Source organism: Lycium barbarum, chromosome 10 (genome assembly GCF_019175385.1).
Source record: "Lycium barbarum isolate Lr01 chromosome 10, ASM1917538v2, whole genome shotgun sequence".
Classification (NCBI taxonomy): Eukaryota; Viridiplantae; Streptophyta; class Magnoliopsida; order Solanales; family Solanaceae; genus Lycium; species Lycium barbarum.
The window spans coordinates 74,960,946-74,979,623 of record NC_083346.1 but is presented as its reverse complement, the minus strand read 5'-3'; the positions used below and the strand labels follow the sequence as shown (position 1 = coordinate 74,979,623).

Below are 18,678 nucleotides of genomic sequence, written 5' to 3'. Positions count from 1 at the left end.
TTGGGTCGTGACACGGAACCCGCTCAGGGAGGTGTTACACTCCTGAAGAGTTAGCCCAGAATGCTACAAGGAAAGAAAGAACCCAAAAGAGGGAAATAACTAAAGGAGAAGCTGAAGATTTCTGGCGGCGCATGCAACCCAAAGAATACTCCATCGTTGAGCATTTGAAGAAGACACCAACATAAATATCGGTATTGTCATTACTATCCAGCTCCCCATCACACAGGCAGGATTTCATGAGAGTGTTGGATGATGCACACATACCAGCCGTTACTAGCAATGAAGACTTGGCTGGGTTGGTAGCCTACATCATTGGAGAACACACAATCTACTTCTCAAAAAAGGAGTTGCCAGCAGAAGGGACCTCTCACAACAAGGCTCTTAACATCACTGTGGGGTGCGGTGATAAGGCGATAGGGAGAGTGCTTGTAGACAATGGATCAGGCCTCAATATATATCCTATCACCATATTGACACAGCTCAGCTACGACATGAGCAAATTTCGTCAGAGCGGAACGAACGTCAGAGGGTTTGATGGATCCTAGAGTGATTCCTTAGGAGAAGGAGACCTAGACAATCAAGTTGGGCCTGCCTCTTTCACAACGGAATTCCAAGTCATGGCAATCACTGCCAACTACAACATGCTCTTGGGAAGACCCTGGATGCACTCCGCCGGCGCAGTCCCGTCAACTCTGCATCACGCAATAAAATTTATATGACAAGGACAGAAAATTATGGTGGCAGTTGAGAAGGATATTCAGAAGTATCTTTACAATATCGTTCCCTTGATCGAAGGGAGCCCTCACCTATCAAATTTTCATGTAGTGGAATACGTTGGGGCCACTCATGTGGAGGAAGAGGTTGGTAAGCCCATGCCAGCAGTCTACAAAATGATTGCCTCCACCATGTTGGGGAATGGTTTTGAAACAGGAAAAGGTCAGGGATAGGACCTCGGAGGGATAGCGGAGCCTGTGCCAATCCCAAAAGAAAATTACCACTTCGGTCAAGGGTATACTCCAAGCGAAGACGAGCTCACAAGGGTAATCAAAAGAGAGCCCAGAACAAGAAATGTACGTCAGCCGATTCCGGGTCTTTACCAGTCTTTCTACCAGTCATTCCCCAGAAAGATGTCGATGCTGAATGAAGAAGAAATGGATGGGAGTCTTAAGTCGCTATTCCAAGAAGAGGGATGCTATGCGGTCATTGATGAAAACCAGGAGACACCCAGCGTACGCAGTCTGAGGCCAGGAGAGCGCCTGAACAATTGGACGTCCACCCCTCTCTTGGCTCCTTGGTAGAGAGATGGATTTTCCTTAAAACCTTTTGCTAAAAGCGGTGACAACGGCTGAGGCCCGAATGATCACCTTTTCTAAATTACTTCGTAATGTTTAAAAATGAAAATGGTCTGATGTTGTTCTGAACCAAGACCACAGTTGCAGTCAATTGTTCTTGAATTAATGAAAAGCCTCGATCTACATAAAACTGCTATCTTTATCAGATAATAATAATAATGAAGGTTTTTCTAACTAACTATGCGTAACAAGTAATAATAAACCTAACTTTACTTTGCCTCGCCTTTTCAGTATTAACCATAATAAAACAATAAAAAATGTCATGATGTGTCATGAAATGAACAAGGAAAACGGACCATAGGAATACGAGGAATACGATGAATCAACAATGATGCCAGAGGGACTGGTAGAAGAATTAGGAGAAAAGAAGAAGCCGAATATGGATGAAACTGAGGTGATCGACCTCGGTAACGAAGAGGATGTTAAGGAGACACGGACCAGCGCTCAATTGGGAGCTCCAAAAATAGAAGAGCTCGTGGCTACTAAAGGAATATGTGGATGTCTTCGCTTGGTCATACGCAAACTGCGCCAATCATGAGTTGCAGTCATTTGTGGATTGTTTCGCCGGGTACCACCAGACACTCATGAGCGAAGAAGATTCTGAAAAGACAGCCTTCATCAACCATTGAGGAGTCTACCATTATAGGGTAATACCGTTCAGCCTCAAAAACACCGGCACCACGTACATGAGAGCCATGATTACCCTGTTCAATGATATGATGCAATGAGAGATTGAGGTCTATGAGGACGATGTCATCATAAAATCAAAGGAAAGTTCAGAGCATACTGTGCATTTGCGTAAGTTCTTCGATAGACTTCGCAAATTCAATCTAAAGCTGAACCGTACAAAGTGCGCGTTTGGAGTGCCTGCAGGTAAATTGCAGGGATTCATAGTCAGTCGTAGGAGCATTGAACTAGACCCTACCAAGATTAAAGCAATTTAGGAGCTACCACCTCCCAAAACCAAGAAAGAAGTCATGAGCTTCTTGGGAAGGTTGAACTATACTGGACGATTCATAGCCTAGTCAATTGTGATTATAGAGCCAATCCTCAAGTTGATCAAGAAGGACGCTCCCACAAATTGGATAGAGGAGTGCCAAGAGGCATTCGATAGGATCAAGAGATACCTTTCCAATCCTCCTGTCTTGGTACCACCCAGGCCAGGGAGTCCTCTGTTACTGTATCTATCGGTATCAGAGAAAGATTTCGGCTGCATGCTCACCCAGCCTAATGAAGAGGGCAAAAAGGAACATGCCATCTACTATTTGAGAAAGAAGTTCACTTCCTGCGAAGCACGGTATACGCTCATAGAAAAGACCTGTTGTGCTTTAACCTGGATTCCCCAAAAACTGAGGCACTACCTATCGGTGTTTCCCACTCACCTTATATCTAGAATGGATCCGCGAAGATATATTTTCCGGTAACCGATGCCGATAGGAAAATTGGACAAATGGCAAATGCTGCTAAGCGAATTCGACATCGTGTACGTGGAACAAAAGGCAATCAAAAGAAAAGCCCTAGCGGATTTCCTGGCAGAAAGTCCCGTAGATGATGAATTGGAACTATTACAGACTTTCTTCCCTGACGTGGAAGTGATGGCCATGGAAGAAAAGGTAGCGGAACCATATGCAGGTTGCAGATAGTTCTTCGATGGAGCAGTCAACTAACTACAAAGGGTTAGGTATCGGAGAAGTGCTGATATCAGATCAGGTCAACACTAGCCGATGGCTGCAAAACACAACTTTAGATGTACCGACAATTTGGCGGAATACGAAGCATGTATCCTAGGACTCAATATGGCGCTGCAAATGAACATATAGGAATTGTTGTCAATCGGGGACTCCAATCTAATCATCAATCAAGTGAATGGAAATTGGGCAACCAAAAACGATAAGATACTCCCGTATGTAAATCTAGCACAAAGATTGTGCAGACGATTCAAGAGTATTGACTTCAGGCATACTCTAATAGCTCAGAATGAGTTCGCAGACACATTGGCCACAATAGCGTCTATGATCCAACACCCTGAGAGCACCCACATTGATCCGTTAGAGATCACACTGAGAGAAGATTAGGATCACTGCACCTATGTTGAGGTCGAGCCAGATGGCTAACTATGGTACGCCGACATTAAGGCCTACCTGGAAAAAATGGAGTATCCCCCAGAGAGTTCAGCAAATCAGAAGAAGACCATCAGGAGATCGGCTAATGGTTTATTCTTGAACAAGGAAGTACTATACAAAAGGACCCCTGATCTCGAGTTGCTCAGATGTGTGGACGCCGAAAAGGCCAGGAAATTGCTAAAGAAGTGAACGCGAGGGCATGCAGACCCCGTAAGATTGGATTTGTCCTTGCTAAGAAATTCTTGAGAACGGTATATTATTGGATGACCATGCAGCATGACTCCTGTAAATTCGTGCAAAAGTGCCATCATTGTCAGATACACAAGGATCTGATCAAGGTTCCACCCACAGAATTACATGCAATGTGCTCCCCCTGGGCTTTCGTGGTGTAGGGAATGGATGTCATAGGACCCATTGAGCCTCTGGCTTCCAACGAACATCGTTTTATCTTAGTCGCCATCGACTACTTCACCAAATGGGTAGAATCAACTTCCCACAAATCAGTGACCAAGAAAGTCGTGGCTGACTGCGTCAAGAACAATCTGATATGTCGTTTCAGTGTGCCGGAATCCATTAATACGGACAATGGTGCCAATCTGAACAGCCTTTTGATGAAGGACATTAGTGAACAATTCAAAATCACTCACAAGAACTCTACTACCTATCGGCCACAGATGAATGGAGCCAACATCAAAAGCATTTTGAGGAAGATGGTCGACAACTACAAGAATTGGCATGAGCAGCTACCTTATGCTCTGTTAGGATACAGAACAACAACGAGAACTTCCCCCGGGGCAACCCCATACCTCCTCGTTTACGGTAAAGAAGCGGTCATAACCGCGGAAGTGGAGATCCCTTCACTCAAGATCATCCAAGAGGGAGAGTTGAAAAATGCAAAATGGGTTCGAAACCATTATGAACAGCTAGCAATGATAGAGGAAAAGAGAAAGGTGGCAGTGTGCCACGGACAGCTGTATAGACAAAGGATGTCTAGAGCCTTCAACAAGTGGGCCAGAACTCTACTTTTCCAGATCGGACAACTCGTACTCAAGCGAGTCTTCCCTCACCAAGAGGAATATAAAGGGATATTCACGCCGAACTGGCAGGGACCATACATGGTGAGGAAAGTACTCTCCGGAAGAGTCGTAGTCCTTGCCGAGATGGACGGACAAGAGTGGCCCAAGGCCATCAATGCAGAGGCACTCAAGAGATACTACATTTAAGATTCTATTTGCTTGTACTCGCATTTCTATTTCCTTGTAATCGTACCTTTGCTTGTAATCGTAATAGAATAGGAGAAAAACAAATCATCTCTATAATGAACTGCGCAATGACCTAAATACCCACAATGGGATACGTAGGCAGTCCATACTGGACCAGATCGCATTATTAGTAAAACTAAAACTCAACTGCTTTATTCCGAACTATGTTCGACCTAAATTCCTGCTGCGATAGGATACGTAGGTGCCCTCGAGCTCGGTTATCATAAAAGAAAACCCTGGGCAACCTCAAAAATAATAAAGCGGGAAAAGTCAACAAGATTAGGCTTGCAAGGGTCAGTACAAGAACCATACAGTGTCGACCCTACACTGGGGCAGAATTTTTGAGGAGACCTCACAAAATTCCTATCAAGGACAGTCAATGAAGAAAGGCACAAAGTAAAGCCATACACTGGGGCACAATTTTTTAGGATTCTCGCTTAGCAAGACAACGCAAAGGACATGCAAAGCAAGCCCTGAAATCGAGGCAGAATGTTTGAGATCTCAAAAATTCTGCCAATACGAAAGTTAGCAACCATGTCTCCGAGAAGACCCAGAAGACCTCGTTCGAAGGAAACACACGTCATGACACATTAAAATGAAACAAACATTTACCTTTAAGGAAAAATAAAATGCGTTTTACAAATTTTTGATTTTGAATTTTCGAAAAAAATATATATAGCATAATTCCGTCCCAGAAACATCTCTTGAAATACCGAGCCCAAGGGGGTCCTGAGGAGTATCAGGAGGAGACACCAGGCAGGAAGACGATGACGTTAATCGGCTTCTTAGGAAACTCACAATTTTTTTGTGGATGCAGGATTTTCCTTATACGGACATATATATATATATCTCTATATATATATATATACAGCAGATGTACCACCAGCCAGCTTATTCACAGTAAAGGCAAATGGCAAAGCCCAAACAGGGGAGAAAGACACAAAAAGATCATAGCAGAGAAGGGGGTATTAAAGAGACATCTGACCGCGAGAGTCACGAAGCAAATGAGCGTAACAATAGATCCGGCCAAGCAAGTCACACAAAGATTGAACGACAAAGATGCATTAGACTGAGAGGGTCACAATGAACTGGAGTTAAGATACATGCAACCAAAAGGGTCATGACAAGCACAAAGGGCATATCTGGCCAAAAGGGTGATCAACCAATGCAAAAATGAAAGAAAGATTATCCAGCCACAAGGGCCATAATTGTCATTTGCATGCTAAGAGAGCCATTCATTTATTTTTCCAAGAGGGTCATTCATTTATTTTTTTCAAGAAGGCCATTCATTTATTTTTCCGAGAGGGCCACTCATACAAACAACCGAGAGGGACATTCATTCAAACAGCCAAGAGGGACATTCATTCAAACAGCCAAGAGGGTCATTCATACAAAAATCCAAGAGGGCAATTCATTCAAACAAGCCAAAAGGGTCATTCATACAAACATGCCAAGAGGGTCATTCATACAAACAACCAAGAGGGCCATTCATACAAACAGCTAAGAGGGTCATTCATTCAAACAAGTCAAGAAGGCCATCTATCTAAAATTCCAAAAGAATATCTGCATATTGTCAAGTTTAGAAGAGGAGCACACAGCCGCCCAAAAAGGAGCTAGTTGCTGAACCAGATCCAGACAAATTGCGGAGCAAATGTGAAACTTTTTCATACGCAGCCAGTCAAGATAGGGTGCCCATGAGAATCAAACTCTCCGGCCAGGATTTGGAAGCCTCCAATCTCAGACTCAGCCATAATTTGTCTTGTTTTTTATTTTCTTCCACTAAACAAAAATCGCGACCGGTCAGATACACACCGGGAAGTCTGAAGGTACTCCCGCATAAGAGATATACTATTCTCTAGCACGTCAAACTAGATGTGACCTGATTCCCAGGAACCAGGGATATGTAGGTAAACTCAAGCCCTGACAGTCAGTCATATTCCAACAGTCTTCCGGAGAAACCCAATCACAATATTGGGATCCCTAGATGATTTCTTCCAGATCACATTAAGGTCTTTAGGTGAGTCGAACTATAAGCGGCCTGAATTCTCATACGACATGAGATATGTAGGAAACCCAAAGACCAGGTTCGGACACATATGTGAAAATTGAATGGAGACAGAGGGTAAATTGAGCTGGGTTAGTCAAATTTCGTTGCTCAGGGATGGTTTCACCATCCCCGATCACCGAAGGGGCAGTTGTTGACACCTAATTTTTGACCTCCCGTAATTTATTTCAACCACTCAGAGTCGTCAGATAATAAATAAATGAGATGACCATTTTGAAAACCTTAAATGATTTTATAAATTGTCCTGATCAATATCACTTCCCCTTAATTAAAAAAAAAGGAATTTTCATGCATCATAAATTTTATTTACAGATTAATGAGCATTTTCATGATATTTTGTTAAATTTAATTAAAAAGAAAAAAGAGAGGTAGAGGAAGGGATCTTATTTAATTATTTAAAATTATTTTGCAAATTCTTCTTTCCTTTTTATTTTATCTTTGAAAATTTGAATAATTTAAGTAATTAACTATTTAACCTTTTAAACTTCTAATTTTAATGTTTTGTCAAAATAGGCATAAATTGCCCTTAAATATTTTAATTAGGCTAATTAGTTAATTAAGTGACAATTACTGCAAATTGATCCTTTTATATAAAAGTATTTTTGCCTTGGCCATAATTAATTAATCAGTTCATAATTGTAAGAAATTAGAGTTGTTTTGCAAAATCAGCCTGTTAACATTTTATTTGAAATAATATGTTTATTTTAATTTCCAAAAATTATTAAAAGGGCCATAATTGAAATAATTATGCTAGGCTAATTAATTAAGGCCATTTTAGGCCCATTAACAAATTTGACTGACCTGTAAAATTATTTTAATAAAATAATTACGGCCAAATTTTTCCCGTAATTAAAATTTCCTCCAATTTTAATTTTCTTTCTAATTATTTGTTTTTAGGTATTAGATATACCTAATGTATACACCAAGTGTACACATATATATGTATAAACTTAGTGTATACATGAAGTTAAGTCCCCTTTTAAATTAAATTCGAATTTGGACCGAGTCCATCCCAGGCCAAGCTGAGACTCGGCCCAATCCCTTTTAATTAAACGATCGGTATACCACCCCCCCCCCCCTCCGCCTTTATTTTCATTTTTTCATCCCCCCCCCCCCCCCCCCTCCACTCGTCTCTCCCTCTCTCTCTCTCTCTCTCTCTCTCTATCTCTATCTATCTATCTATCTTTCCTTTCTCACGAAACCCTAGTAGCCGCCTAGGTTTTCCCCGCCTCTCTCATGCCAAAAATTTGCATTTTTACAGGCGTATGCTGACATGCGCAGTATTTGTACACTGTTTGTCGTGAAATATCACTGATTTCACATGTTCCACGATTTCTTTTGACCAAATATGGTAATGAATCTTTACTTTACTCTGATTTTCAAAATTTTAGTCAAAATCGTAATTATCTTTGCTTTAAATTTTATTTTTTAAATGCATTATTACTATTGTTCTACGTTTGTTGGGTCAGATCGACCCAAGAAGGGTCAGATATGGCTGTGTGTTGGCTTGCCTTAAGATCTGGGTGGTCGATTTGTTGTCTATTGGGTTTTACTATAAAAAAGGAGGTTGGATCCGAAGTTTTGAGAAAATCACCATTGATTACCTTCAAGCTTTTGAAGAACACAAAGTGGGTCTTGATGAATTAGGGTGCAATTGATTTCAATTTCGAGTGGGCTTTGATCTCTAGTTTGAGGGGAAGCTAGATCCAAAATTTGGGATCAATTGGAGTTGAAATTGAAGGGTTTTAAAAATTGAATTGTTCTTCGTGTTAATAAGGATTGTTACACCTCGAAAAATTTTTCGTTCATACACAGTGAATAGACTGACGAAGGGTACCATGTATGTGACGTTTTGATGAGTAAGAAATAACATTCGATGATTCTAAATGAGATTTCAAAGACATGTGAAGTAGGAGACGGAAGTTGTTAAGGAAGGAAAGGCATACGTTATGTCTCAGAAAGGATTTACGAGTAACGAGTTAATGAATGATTAAATGATGCTTTGGAGAAGAGTTATAATGTCCCTTAGATTGTTAATAAAGTGATAAAAAAGTGTCAAGAAGGTTCTATAAGGATTGGAGATCAAACGAGTCGACGAAGATGATTTTTGGAAAACTGTGGATTGTACGGTCCATTATACGGACCGTACAAAAGATACGGACTGTAGGTATGGCCGTATAACCTGTCCAGAGAAGAGACTCCACTGGAACCATTATACGGTCACACATACGGACCGTATAAATTGTACGGACCGTATGTGTGTCCGTATAAATGTGTCGGGACAAAATTGTGTATTTAATAAGGGTTCAAGTTTCATTTCATTTAATTTTTCCTTCAAACCCATTCTCTCTAAAACATCTCTCTACACTTCTCCAACAAGAATTCAAGGGATATTAGTGATCAAATACATCAAACCAAGGAAATCAAGTGTAAGCAACTCATTGGAGTTCATCCAAGGCAAGAAACCCCATTGGATTGAAGCTAGGGTTTTTCTTCAAGTGAAAGATTATCATCCAAAACTTGCTCCTACACCAACTAAGGTAAGTGTTATGGTATTTACATGTTGGTTAAGGTATTTGAAAGTTGAAATACTTGGATTGTAAAAGAATATTGAAAATGGGTCTTGGATGTGGAAATAGTATCATTTTGAGTAATAGCTTGAATTGAGTTATGATTCTTAATGTGTTGTGACATGGATATGTTATAAGTGATATTAAGGACATGGGATAAGAGTTATATGCAAGAAAACGTACTAGTATACTATGACCATGATTATGGATGAATTGAAGTGGAATTGTGAAACGAGGGTAATGTAGATGAATGAAGGTTGTTGGTTATGATATTGTGGATGTTATTATAAATGTTTGGGAGTTGATATACAATATGGGGAAAGTTTTATAAACAAAGGAAATGCTGCCCAACTTTCTCTAGCTTTAGTAAGCACGTTCATATAATCGGTTACCTAAAGTGAATGCGAATTCTCTTGAAGGTAGAAACGTGAGCATCGAAGGAGAACAACCAAGCGATGGAAATTGTTAACCGAAAAAGGTATGTAAGGCTAGTCCCTTCTTTCTAAGGCATGAATCTTATGGTATGAATCCTCCCATCACTCCACGATTTTCCTACATATTGGGAACTATGAATCTACAAGTATAAAGAACTTCATACGAGATAAAGAAAAGAGATACGTTACGAACATGACAATACCGATGATGAATCTAAGTCTAGAAGTCATAAAGCTCGTGATATGATATTCCTACGAAGCTAATGATCCCCATATGATTCCTATAATATTATGGTACTACAAGGCTAATGATCCATATTATGATCCATTGATGTTGTTAATTGAATACATTCACTTTATATGCTAATTCCTTCAAGGTGTGGCAGAATGCTTATGAATGCTCCATAATGGAATCGGGGGTTCTCGACCTTATGTCACCCCGACATTTTTATAGATTGTCAACAAGCTCTAATGCATGTCCTATGACCAATGTTCCAAAAAGTTACGAGTCTATGTTCATAGAGGACTTCATATGAGATAAAGGTAAGAGATATGCTATAGAAAAGATAATGGTAATGATGAAGCTAAGTCTAGAGATTATAAACTCTATCATACGATATTTACACAAAGTTCATGCTACGGATATGATATGGTTTTCATAGATTGTCTGTAAATTCAAATGTATGCTCTATGAAAAGTTATGATAAGTTATGAGATATATGTGATGATAATAATGACGATGTTGATAGTGATGATGATAATGATGACGATGATAATAGTGATGACACTAAAGATAATTATGGGATTTTGTGTATATATGTGCCTATGTATGGCTATTATGAAACCTCGAGCTTATATGGCTGGGTAGAATGTATATGTATATATATATTTATGTAACGCGCGCACACCTTTGCAGTTGGGTACGGATAACCCTGAAGCCTTAGTAGGGCCAGGTAGATATAACCCTGAAGCCTTGGTAGGTCCAGGTATGTATAACCCTGAAGCCTTGGTAGGGCCAGGTATGTATTACCCTGAAGCCTTAGTAGGGCCAGGTAGATATAACCCTAAAGCCTTGGTAGGGCCAGGTATGTGTAATCATGAAGCCTTGGTTGGCCAGGTATGTATATGACATGAATATGTATATGATATGAATATGTATATGATATGGATATGTACATGATATAGATATGTATATGATATATGTAGGAAAAGCCCAGAAAAATATGTATGTGATGTTGTCGAGCCACTACGTGGCCGAATGCGGATAACGATTAATGTGTATAAGTAGATACAGTATTATGATACAAGTATGATACGATGATGTATGCGCTATGATGATGCATGTACTGTGATTATATATATGACATAGGCATGAAAGGTATACGGAGGGTGTGGATAACTACACCTACTACTCTTGTGGGCATCCCTATGGGGAAAAAGGTTGTGAATTGGAGCGGATTTACACATTGACTTATAACTACCAAATGAGCTAAGTAAAATACATTCTTGTTCGGATTGCTATGCCAGTTTTATTACTTGATTACAAAACTGCAAGATGAGTATATTAAGACCTCCCACATGAATTATCGTAGTTATAAATGATGGGAAATAGCACAAATGAGATGTAGTATAGTAAGGGATATATGAATTCAAGATTTGAAGGTGAGGCAACAGATTTGAGAATGGTACAAGTAAAACCCTTAAAGGCGGGGGGGGGGGGGGGGGGGGGGAAGCGAGTAAAAAGAATATGAGTGTAGAGATTGAAATGATGGACTCTAAGATGTGACAGATATAGACTCTAAAACAAATAGTGAAAGTTATGCAGAAATGAGTCTAATGACTAGTAAATAAATGAACATGAATTGAGCAAGCATCTGAGACTGTACGGGAGATTATTCATGGAGACCTTGAACCACGTGACATTAAGAGAAATTAACTCAATGGGTATTGCAAAGGATGGCGATGTGATACTAGAATGAAGGCAAAGGCACTAACGGTAGAGTCGTTGTTATTGATATTGCTATTTATAAGTGACAATGAAGAAAGAGACTTAAATTTTCTATAGTAGAACATAAGATATGATAATCAAGGGGAAAAGTAAAGGAAGGAAGAGAGCATAACGATACAAGTTACTACAGATAGACAAAAGAGTTTAGGTATATATGATCACCGACCCTAGCCATGGTCGGGCACGCGAAACACCGAACCTTCGTGGTCGGGCATGCTATGTAAATGATATGCATAAGAATATGACTATGGATACGATAAGTAAATGAGTACAATTATGAATACGGATACGGATATGAATACATGTAAATGTATAGATGTGTAGGTACTCGAATAACGCAAGAGAGATTATGTAACTTGCAAGTATTTATGCGTCGCCTATGAAACCAAGTGGTTACTTAAAGAGAGGAGTAAGAGGTAAGCAAGAATAGTGTGATCATGATACTCCGGGTCGGTTGAAGGAAAATATATAGCGAAATTTTCGTAGAATCTCGGATAGCTTAACATTCGAGGACGAATATTCCCAAGGGGGGACGAATGTTACACCTCGGAAAATTTTTCGTTCATACAAAGTGAATAGACTGACGAAGGGTACGACGTATGCGACATTTTGATGAGTAAGAAATAACATTCGATGATTTATAATGAGATTTCAAAGACATGTGAAGTAGGAGACGGAAGTTGTTAAGGAAGGCAAGGCATACATTATGTCTCGGAAAGGATTTACGAGTAACGAGTTAATGAATGATTAAATGATGCTTTGGAGAAGAGTTATAATGTCCCTTAGATTGTTAATGAAATGATAAACAAGTGTCAAGAAGGATCCATAAGTATTGGAGATCAAACGAGTCGACGAAGATGATTTTTGGAAAACTGTGGATTGTAGGTATGGCCGTATTACCTGTCCAGAGAAGAGACTCCACTGGAACCATTATACGGTAACACATACAGACCGTATAAATTGTACGGACCGTATGTGTATCCCTATAAATGTGTGGGGACAGAATTGTGTATTTAATAAGGGTTCAAGTTTCATTTCATTTCATTTTTCGTTCACACCCTTTCTCTCTAAAACATCTCTCCACACTTCTCCAACAAGAATTCAAGGGATATTAGTGATCAAATACATCAAACCAAGGAAATCAAGTGTAAGAATCTCATTGGAGTTCATCCAAGGCAAGAAACCCCATTGGATTGAAGCTAGGGTTTTTCTTCAAGTGAAATATTATCATCCAAAACTTGCTCCTACACCATCTAAGGTAAATTTTATGGTATTTACAAGTTGTTTGAGGTATTTGAAAGTTGAAATACTTGGATTGTAGAAGAATATAGAAAATGGGTCTTAAATGTGGAAATATTGCCATTTTGAGCAATAGCTTGAATTGAGTTATGATTCTTAATGTGTTTTGATATGGATATGTTCTAAGTGATATTAAGGACATGGGATAAGCGTTATATGCAAGAAAACGTACTAGTATACTATGACCATGATTATGGATGAATTGAAGTGGAATTGTGAAACGAGGGTAATGTAGATGAATGAAGGTTGTTGGTTATGATATTGTGAACGTTGTTATATATGTTTGGGAGTTGATATACAATATGGGGAAATTTGTATAAACAAAGGAAATGCTGCCCAATTTTCTCTAGCTTTAGTAAGCACGTTCATATAATCGATTACCTAATGTGAATGCCAATTCTCTTGAAGGTAGACACGTGAGCATCGAAGGAGAACAACCAAGTGATGGAAATTGTTAAACGAAAGAGGTATATAAGGCTAGTCTCTTCTTTCTAAGGCATGAATCTTATGGTATGAATCCTCCCATCTCTCCAAGAATTTTCCTACATATTGGGAACTATGAATCTACGAGTATAAAGAACTTCATACGAGATAAAGAAAAGAGATACGTTACGAACATGATAATACCCATGATGAATCTATGTCTCGAAGTCATAAGGATCATGATATGATATTCCTATGAAGCTAATGATTCCCATATGACTCCTTTAATATTATGGTTCTACATGGCTAATGATCTATATTATGATCCATTGATGTTGTTCATTGAATACACTCACCTTATATGCTAATTCCTTCAAGGTGAGGCAGAATGCTTATGAATGCTCCATAATGGAATCGGGGGTTCTCGACCTTATGTCACCCCGACATTGTTATAGATTGTCTATAAGCCCTAATGCATGTCCTACGACCAATGTTTCGAAAAGTTACGAGTCTATGTTCATAGAGGACTTCATATGAGATAAAGGTATAAGATATGCTATAGAAACGATAATGGTAATAATGAGGCTAAGTCTAGAGATTAGAAAGTCTATCATACGATATTTATACGAAGTTCGTGCTACGGATATGATATGGTTTTCATAGATTGTCTGTAAATTCAATTGTATGCTCTATGAAAAGTTATGATAAGTTATGAGATATATGTGATGATAATAATGACGATGTTGATAGTGATGATGATAATGATGACGATGATAATAGTGATGACACTAAAAATATTTATGGTCTTTTATGTATATATGTGCCCATGTATGGCTATTGTGAAACCTAGAGATTATATGGCCGGGTAGAATGTATATGTATATATATATTTTTGTAACGCTCACACACCTCTGCAGTTGGGTACGGATAACCCTGAAGCCTTGGTAAGGCAAGGTAGATATAACCCTGAAGCCATAGTAGGGCTAGCTAGGTATGTATAACCCTGAAGCCTTGGTAGGGCCAGGTAGATATAACCCTGAAGTCTTGGTAGGGCCAGGTATGTGTAACCCTGAAGCCTTGGTTGGCCAGGTATGTATATGACATGAATATGTATATAATATGAATATGTATATGATATGGATATGTACATGATATAGATATGTATATGATATATGTAGGAAAAGCCCGGAAATATATGTATGTGATGTTGTCGAGCCACTACGTGGCCGAATGCGAATAACGATTAATGTGTATGAGTAGATAAGGTATTATGATACATGTATGATACGATGATGTATGCGCTATGATGATGCATGTACTACGATTATATATATGACATAGGCATGAAAGTTATCCTCCCTTAAAAGTTACGCAGGTTATGTCTACATCTTATGTCCTATGATTTCTTTAATATGTTCATTTCATTCATGCCTTACATACTTAGTACAATATTCGTACTAACGTCCATTTTATTTGGACACTGTGTTCATGCCCACAGGTAGACAGGGAGTTGACCCAGATTTATAGAAGCCGTTAAGCAGACTTTTGAGAGCACTCCATTATTCCAGAAGTGCGATTGATTTACTATTTTATGTACATATATGTTTTGGGCACGACGGGGTCCTGTCCCGTCCATATGTCTAGTACTCTAGTAGAGGCTCGTAGATACGTATGTGTGGGTAGTATGGTCTCACGATTTTGATAAGCGTATATATGTATAAATGTATGTGTGTATTATTTTGATAGCCGAAGGGCTTATGTATATAAAGGTAATTATGTTTCCAAATGAAAAATGATTTTTCTATGATTTGAGTATGAATTTGATAAATGAACGCTTAATGAGTATGATAAGTAGTAGAATGAGCGGTGCTCGGTGGTTAGCCCCGGGTACCCATCATGGCCCCTAGTAGGATCGTGACAAAAGTGGTATCAGAGCAGTTGAGTCCTAGGAAGTGTCTACGAGCCGTGTCTATTAGAGTCTTGTTTATGGTGTGTTGCGCGCCACATCTATAAATAAGAGGCTACAGGGCATTTAGGATGGTTACTCTTTTTTTATCTCTACGATCGTGCGATAGAGCTAAGCCATAGGAAATGAGATTCCTTATACTAACCCCTGATTGCAGCAGAAGAATGGTAATGATAGAAGAAAGTGATTGATGACATTGGAAGCTACGGAGGTAAGCCCCTTCGTTGAGGCTACATTATCGAAATATGTAATTATATGATGATGAATTGATTGTCATGGAGGTAAGTCAGTGTTCATATGACAGAGAAATTGATTACATGTGTCTCTTGATGATAACTTCAGCTATAAGTTGAGAACTAAGCAAATTGAATGAATCAGAACAAAGGTAAGCAATGGTACGAAAGATGTGTGTCGAATAAAGTAATAATATTGAGATATGATTGAAATGTAAAGCTGAAGGATGAAAGAGAAAGTAAATAGGAAGGGATAACAGGGCAGATCGCTAAAGGATTAGGTACATCTCGAAGCGTGATATATGAGGTAAGTTTCGATATCCTTGAGCTTTTACTTGAAAGTGGGAGCCCTGTGTGGCTGAGATATATATATATATATATATTGGCCCTGGGAGTCATGGTTGGTATTTGCTGTGTGCAGGTTTTGAGATAGTAAGAAATATAGAGGAAACTCTGCCGAAATTTTCCTAGAATCTAAAGGAGATAGGATATAAGCTTGTAGTATGTCCTAACGAGAAAAGATGATGTGCAAAAATATATATATATATATATATATAAAAATAATGGCAAGATGAGATTAAGTTAGGAGTATCATTAACAACCACACGAAGTGTGTTAAACACTATTGAATTGATAGTAATGGCAGTTATAAGAGCGACATTGATATGGTAAAGAGAAATGCTAGAGTAAATTAAGGAGACTGATAGCACAAAAACATGGCATGGAAGAGAAAGTGTAACTCCAATAGAGTGTAATACTGAAGTAATGATTGGACGGATAAGTACAAGTAAAATACGACAAGTTTATTAGTAAAATAGAGTAACAACTTGACTAAGGAAGGGGTACGACGAATGTGAATCCATTGGTAAAACAACTTATGTGGTAGAGTGTAAGAGGGCTGATTAGAAAGGGTAACGGGTTGAGTATACTTACTTCGTAAGGTGTTATATCCCGTATTTTGCACATTCGGATAATTTGAGATAATTGTGACTAGTAAGAGATAAGGCAATATTTTGATCTTGTTTAATACATAAGTTGTTCATGAAAATATTGATGCGGAAATATTGAGGAAGGCTAAGGGAAAAAATGGAAATTAGGAAAATAGTTTTCATGAATTACAAATTTGTCATGAAAAATAAATGGGCTTGGAAAAGAAAAAAAAAGAAGCCCAAGTGTGGCCGGCCAAGGCCCACTTGGGAATTTAATCCAAGTAAATAAAAGGGATGACCACTATCATTTGTCATCTTTATTCAAGAACATTCAAGAAAGAAAAACCTTGAGAGCAAAAACAAAGGCCATTCGGCCAAGAGAAAAGAAAATAAAAAAATTTGAAGCCTTCAATTTTGATCCAAAAAAATTATTTCTTCTGTTATTACTACTAATTCAAAGGTCCTCTTTAACGTGGTATAATTGTTGGAGCAAGAAAACTACTCTTTGTTGCAAGTCCAAAATTCTAGTCAAGTGGGAAATTAAGGAAAAAGGTAAGAATTAATCTTCTTTTATATGTTATGGAAGGTTTATGTATGTTGTAGTATATAGAAATGAATGAAAATCATGAAAATAATGTGTGTTGTGTGTGGTCGTGTGGGTGTGTGTGTAGCATTGTGGCTGTGTGGGTGTTGTATGGCGGAGAAGAGATGAATTAATTTTACTTAGTATGTTAGTTGTGTTGTTGTGGACTCTATGATGCAAATGAAAGTTTAATGGTTCAAGTTGGCATTGAAATTGGTTGTGGGTTGTTGTAGGAATTAATGTGATTTTAATATGGTTTTATGTAATTGTGAGAATGAAGTTGCTAATGTGTGAATTGTGGTTGTAGTTTATGAATTTGAAAGGAGGAAATGTGTTGTTGTGACTTTTTTTGTATTTGTATAGTTTCGTGTGGAAAGGAGTTGGGTTGGATTGTTTTGAATGTTGTGCGGGTTACTAATGTTAGAATACGTTTCAAATTAATTGTTGGTATTGTTGAAATAATTGTTGGTATGGTTGTTGATAAATTTGGCCGAGTTAAATTCTCGGGGTTGTATTTACAGGGGAGATGCTGCCTAAATTTCTGTAGACAAGTGCTAGTTAGAATTGAATTTCTAAGTACTTGTAGCTAACGTTTGGTAATTAATGACGTTATTGTAGATCTTGGGGATCCCGAGACTTGAGTTGGGATTAGCTTAGGAGGCGTGCGAGGTATGTAAAGCCTAACCTTTTCTTCTTTGGCATGATCCTTATGAAAAAAGTATATGATGTATATGTATGACTTCAGAAAGATTCTTATTCTTAGATCCACTAGGATGACTAACGTTCTTGATTTCCATAAGCTGTTTCGTATTGTTTTAATGCGTGTCTATAATGTCTGAAGTTCGGCCAATATGTTTCCGAATGGCATTCGAGAATAAAATGATATGACTAAAGTTTGATTTTTCAAATGCTAGCACGTTCGATTATCCCATCGAGTCTTTGACATATTTTGATACGTACATATGCTTCCAAAAGCTCTATTTGATTTAATCCATAACGATATCCGAAGGGTACTTGATGTGATTATGGCCTTGATTTTTCAAAAATGGCTTCTGAAATGCTTATAGAACGTTCTGTACTTCAAACGCTCATAACTTTCTCATACTAAGTCGGATTGACCCGAAACTCGTTTCTGAGCCTTCAGGGGTCGGTAAGTATACTTATCCATAGAGTCTTGATTTATGTGCATATGGTTTCTCACTACTCTGCTCGTGCATACTACTATTGTATCGTTCGCCGAGTCCCGGGCCGGTTTTGTTATCGTGCGCACTATGTTATATTCGGCAGTATGATGTGCTACGGTTCGCCGAGTCCCTCGCCATAGGGCCGGGTACCGCTTATATACGGCGTTATGATGTGTTATGGCATATGATGTGTTATGATGTTATGATATGTTATGATGTTACGATATGTTCGGGATTGTACGTAGAT

At 38.6% G+C, this 18,678-nt stretch overlaps 1 protein-coding gene across 1 annotated transcript; it reads left to right on the top strand.

The window, feature by feature from the left end:
* Positions 1-3,502: 3,502 nt before the first annotated feature.
* Positions 3,503-4,698, top strand: LOC132613050 (uncharacterized). Its single transcript, XM_060327109.1, has 2 exons — positions 3,503-3,660; positions 4,035-4,698. The coding sequence occupies exons 1-2, from the start codon at positions 3,503-3,505 to the stop codon at positions 4,696-4,698; spliced, it is 822 nt and encodes a 273-aa protein (XP_060183092.1).
* The last annotated feature ends 13,980 nt before the right edge of the window (positions 4,699-18,678 follow it).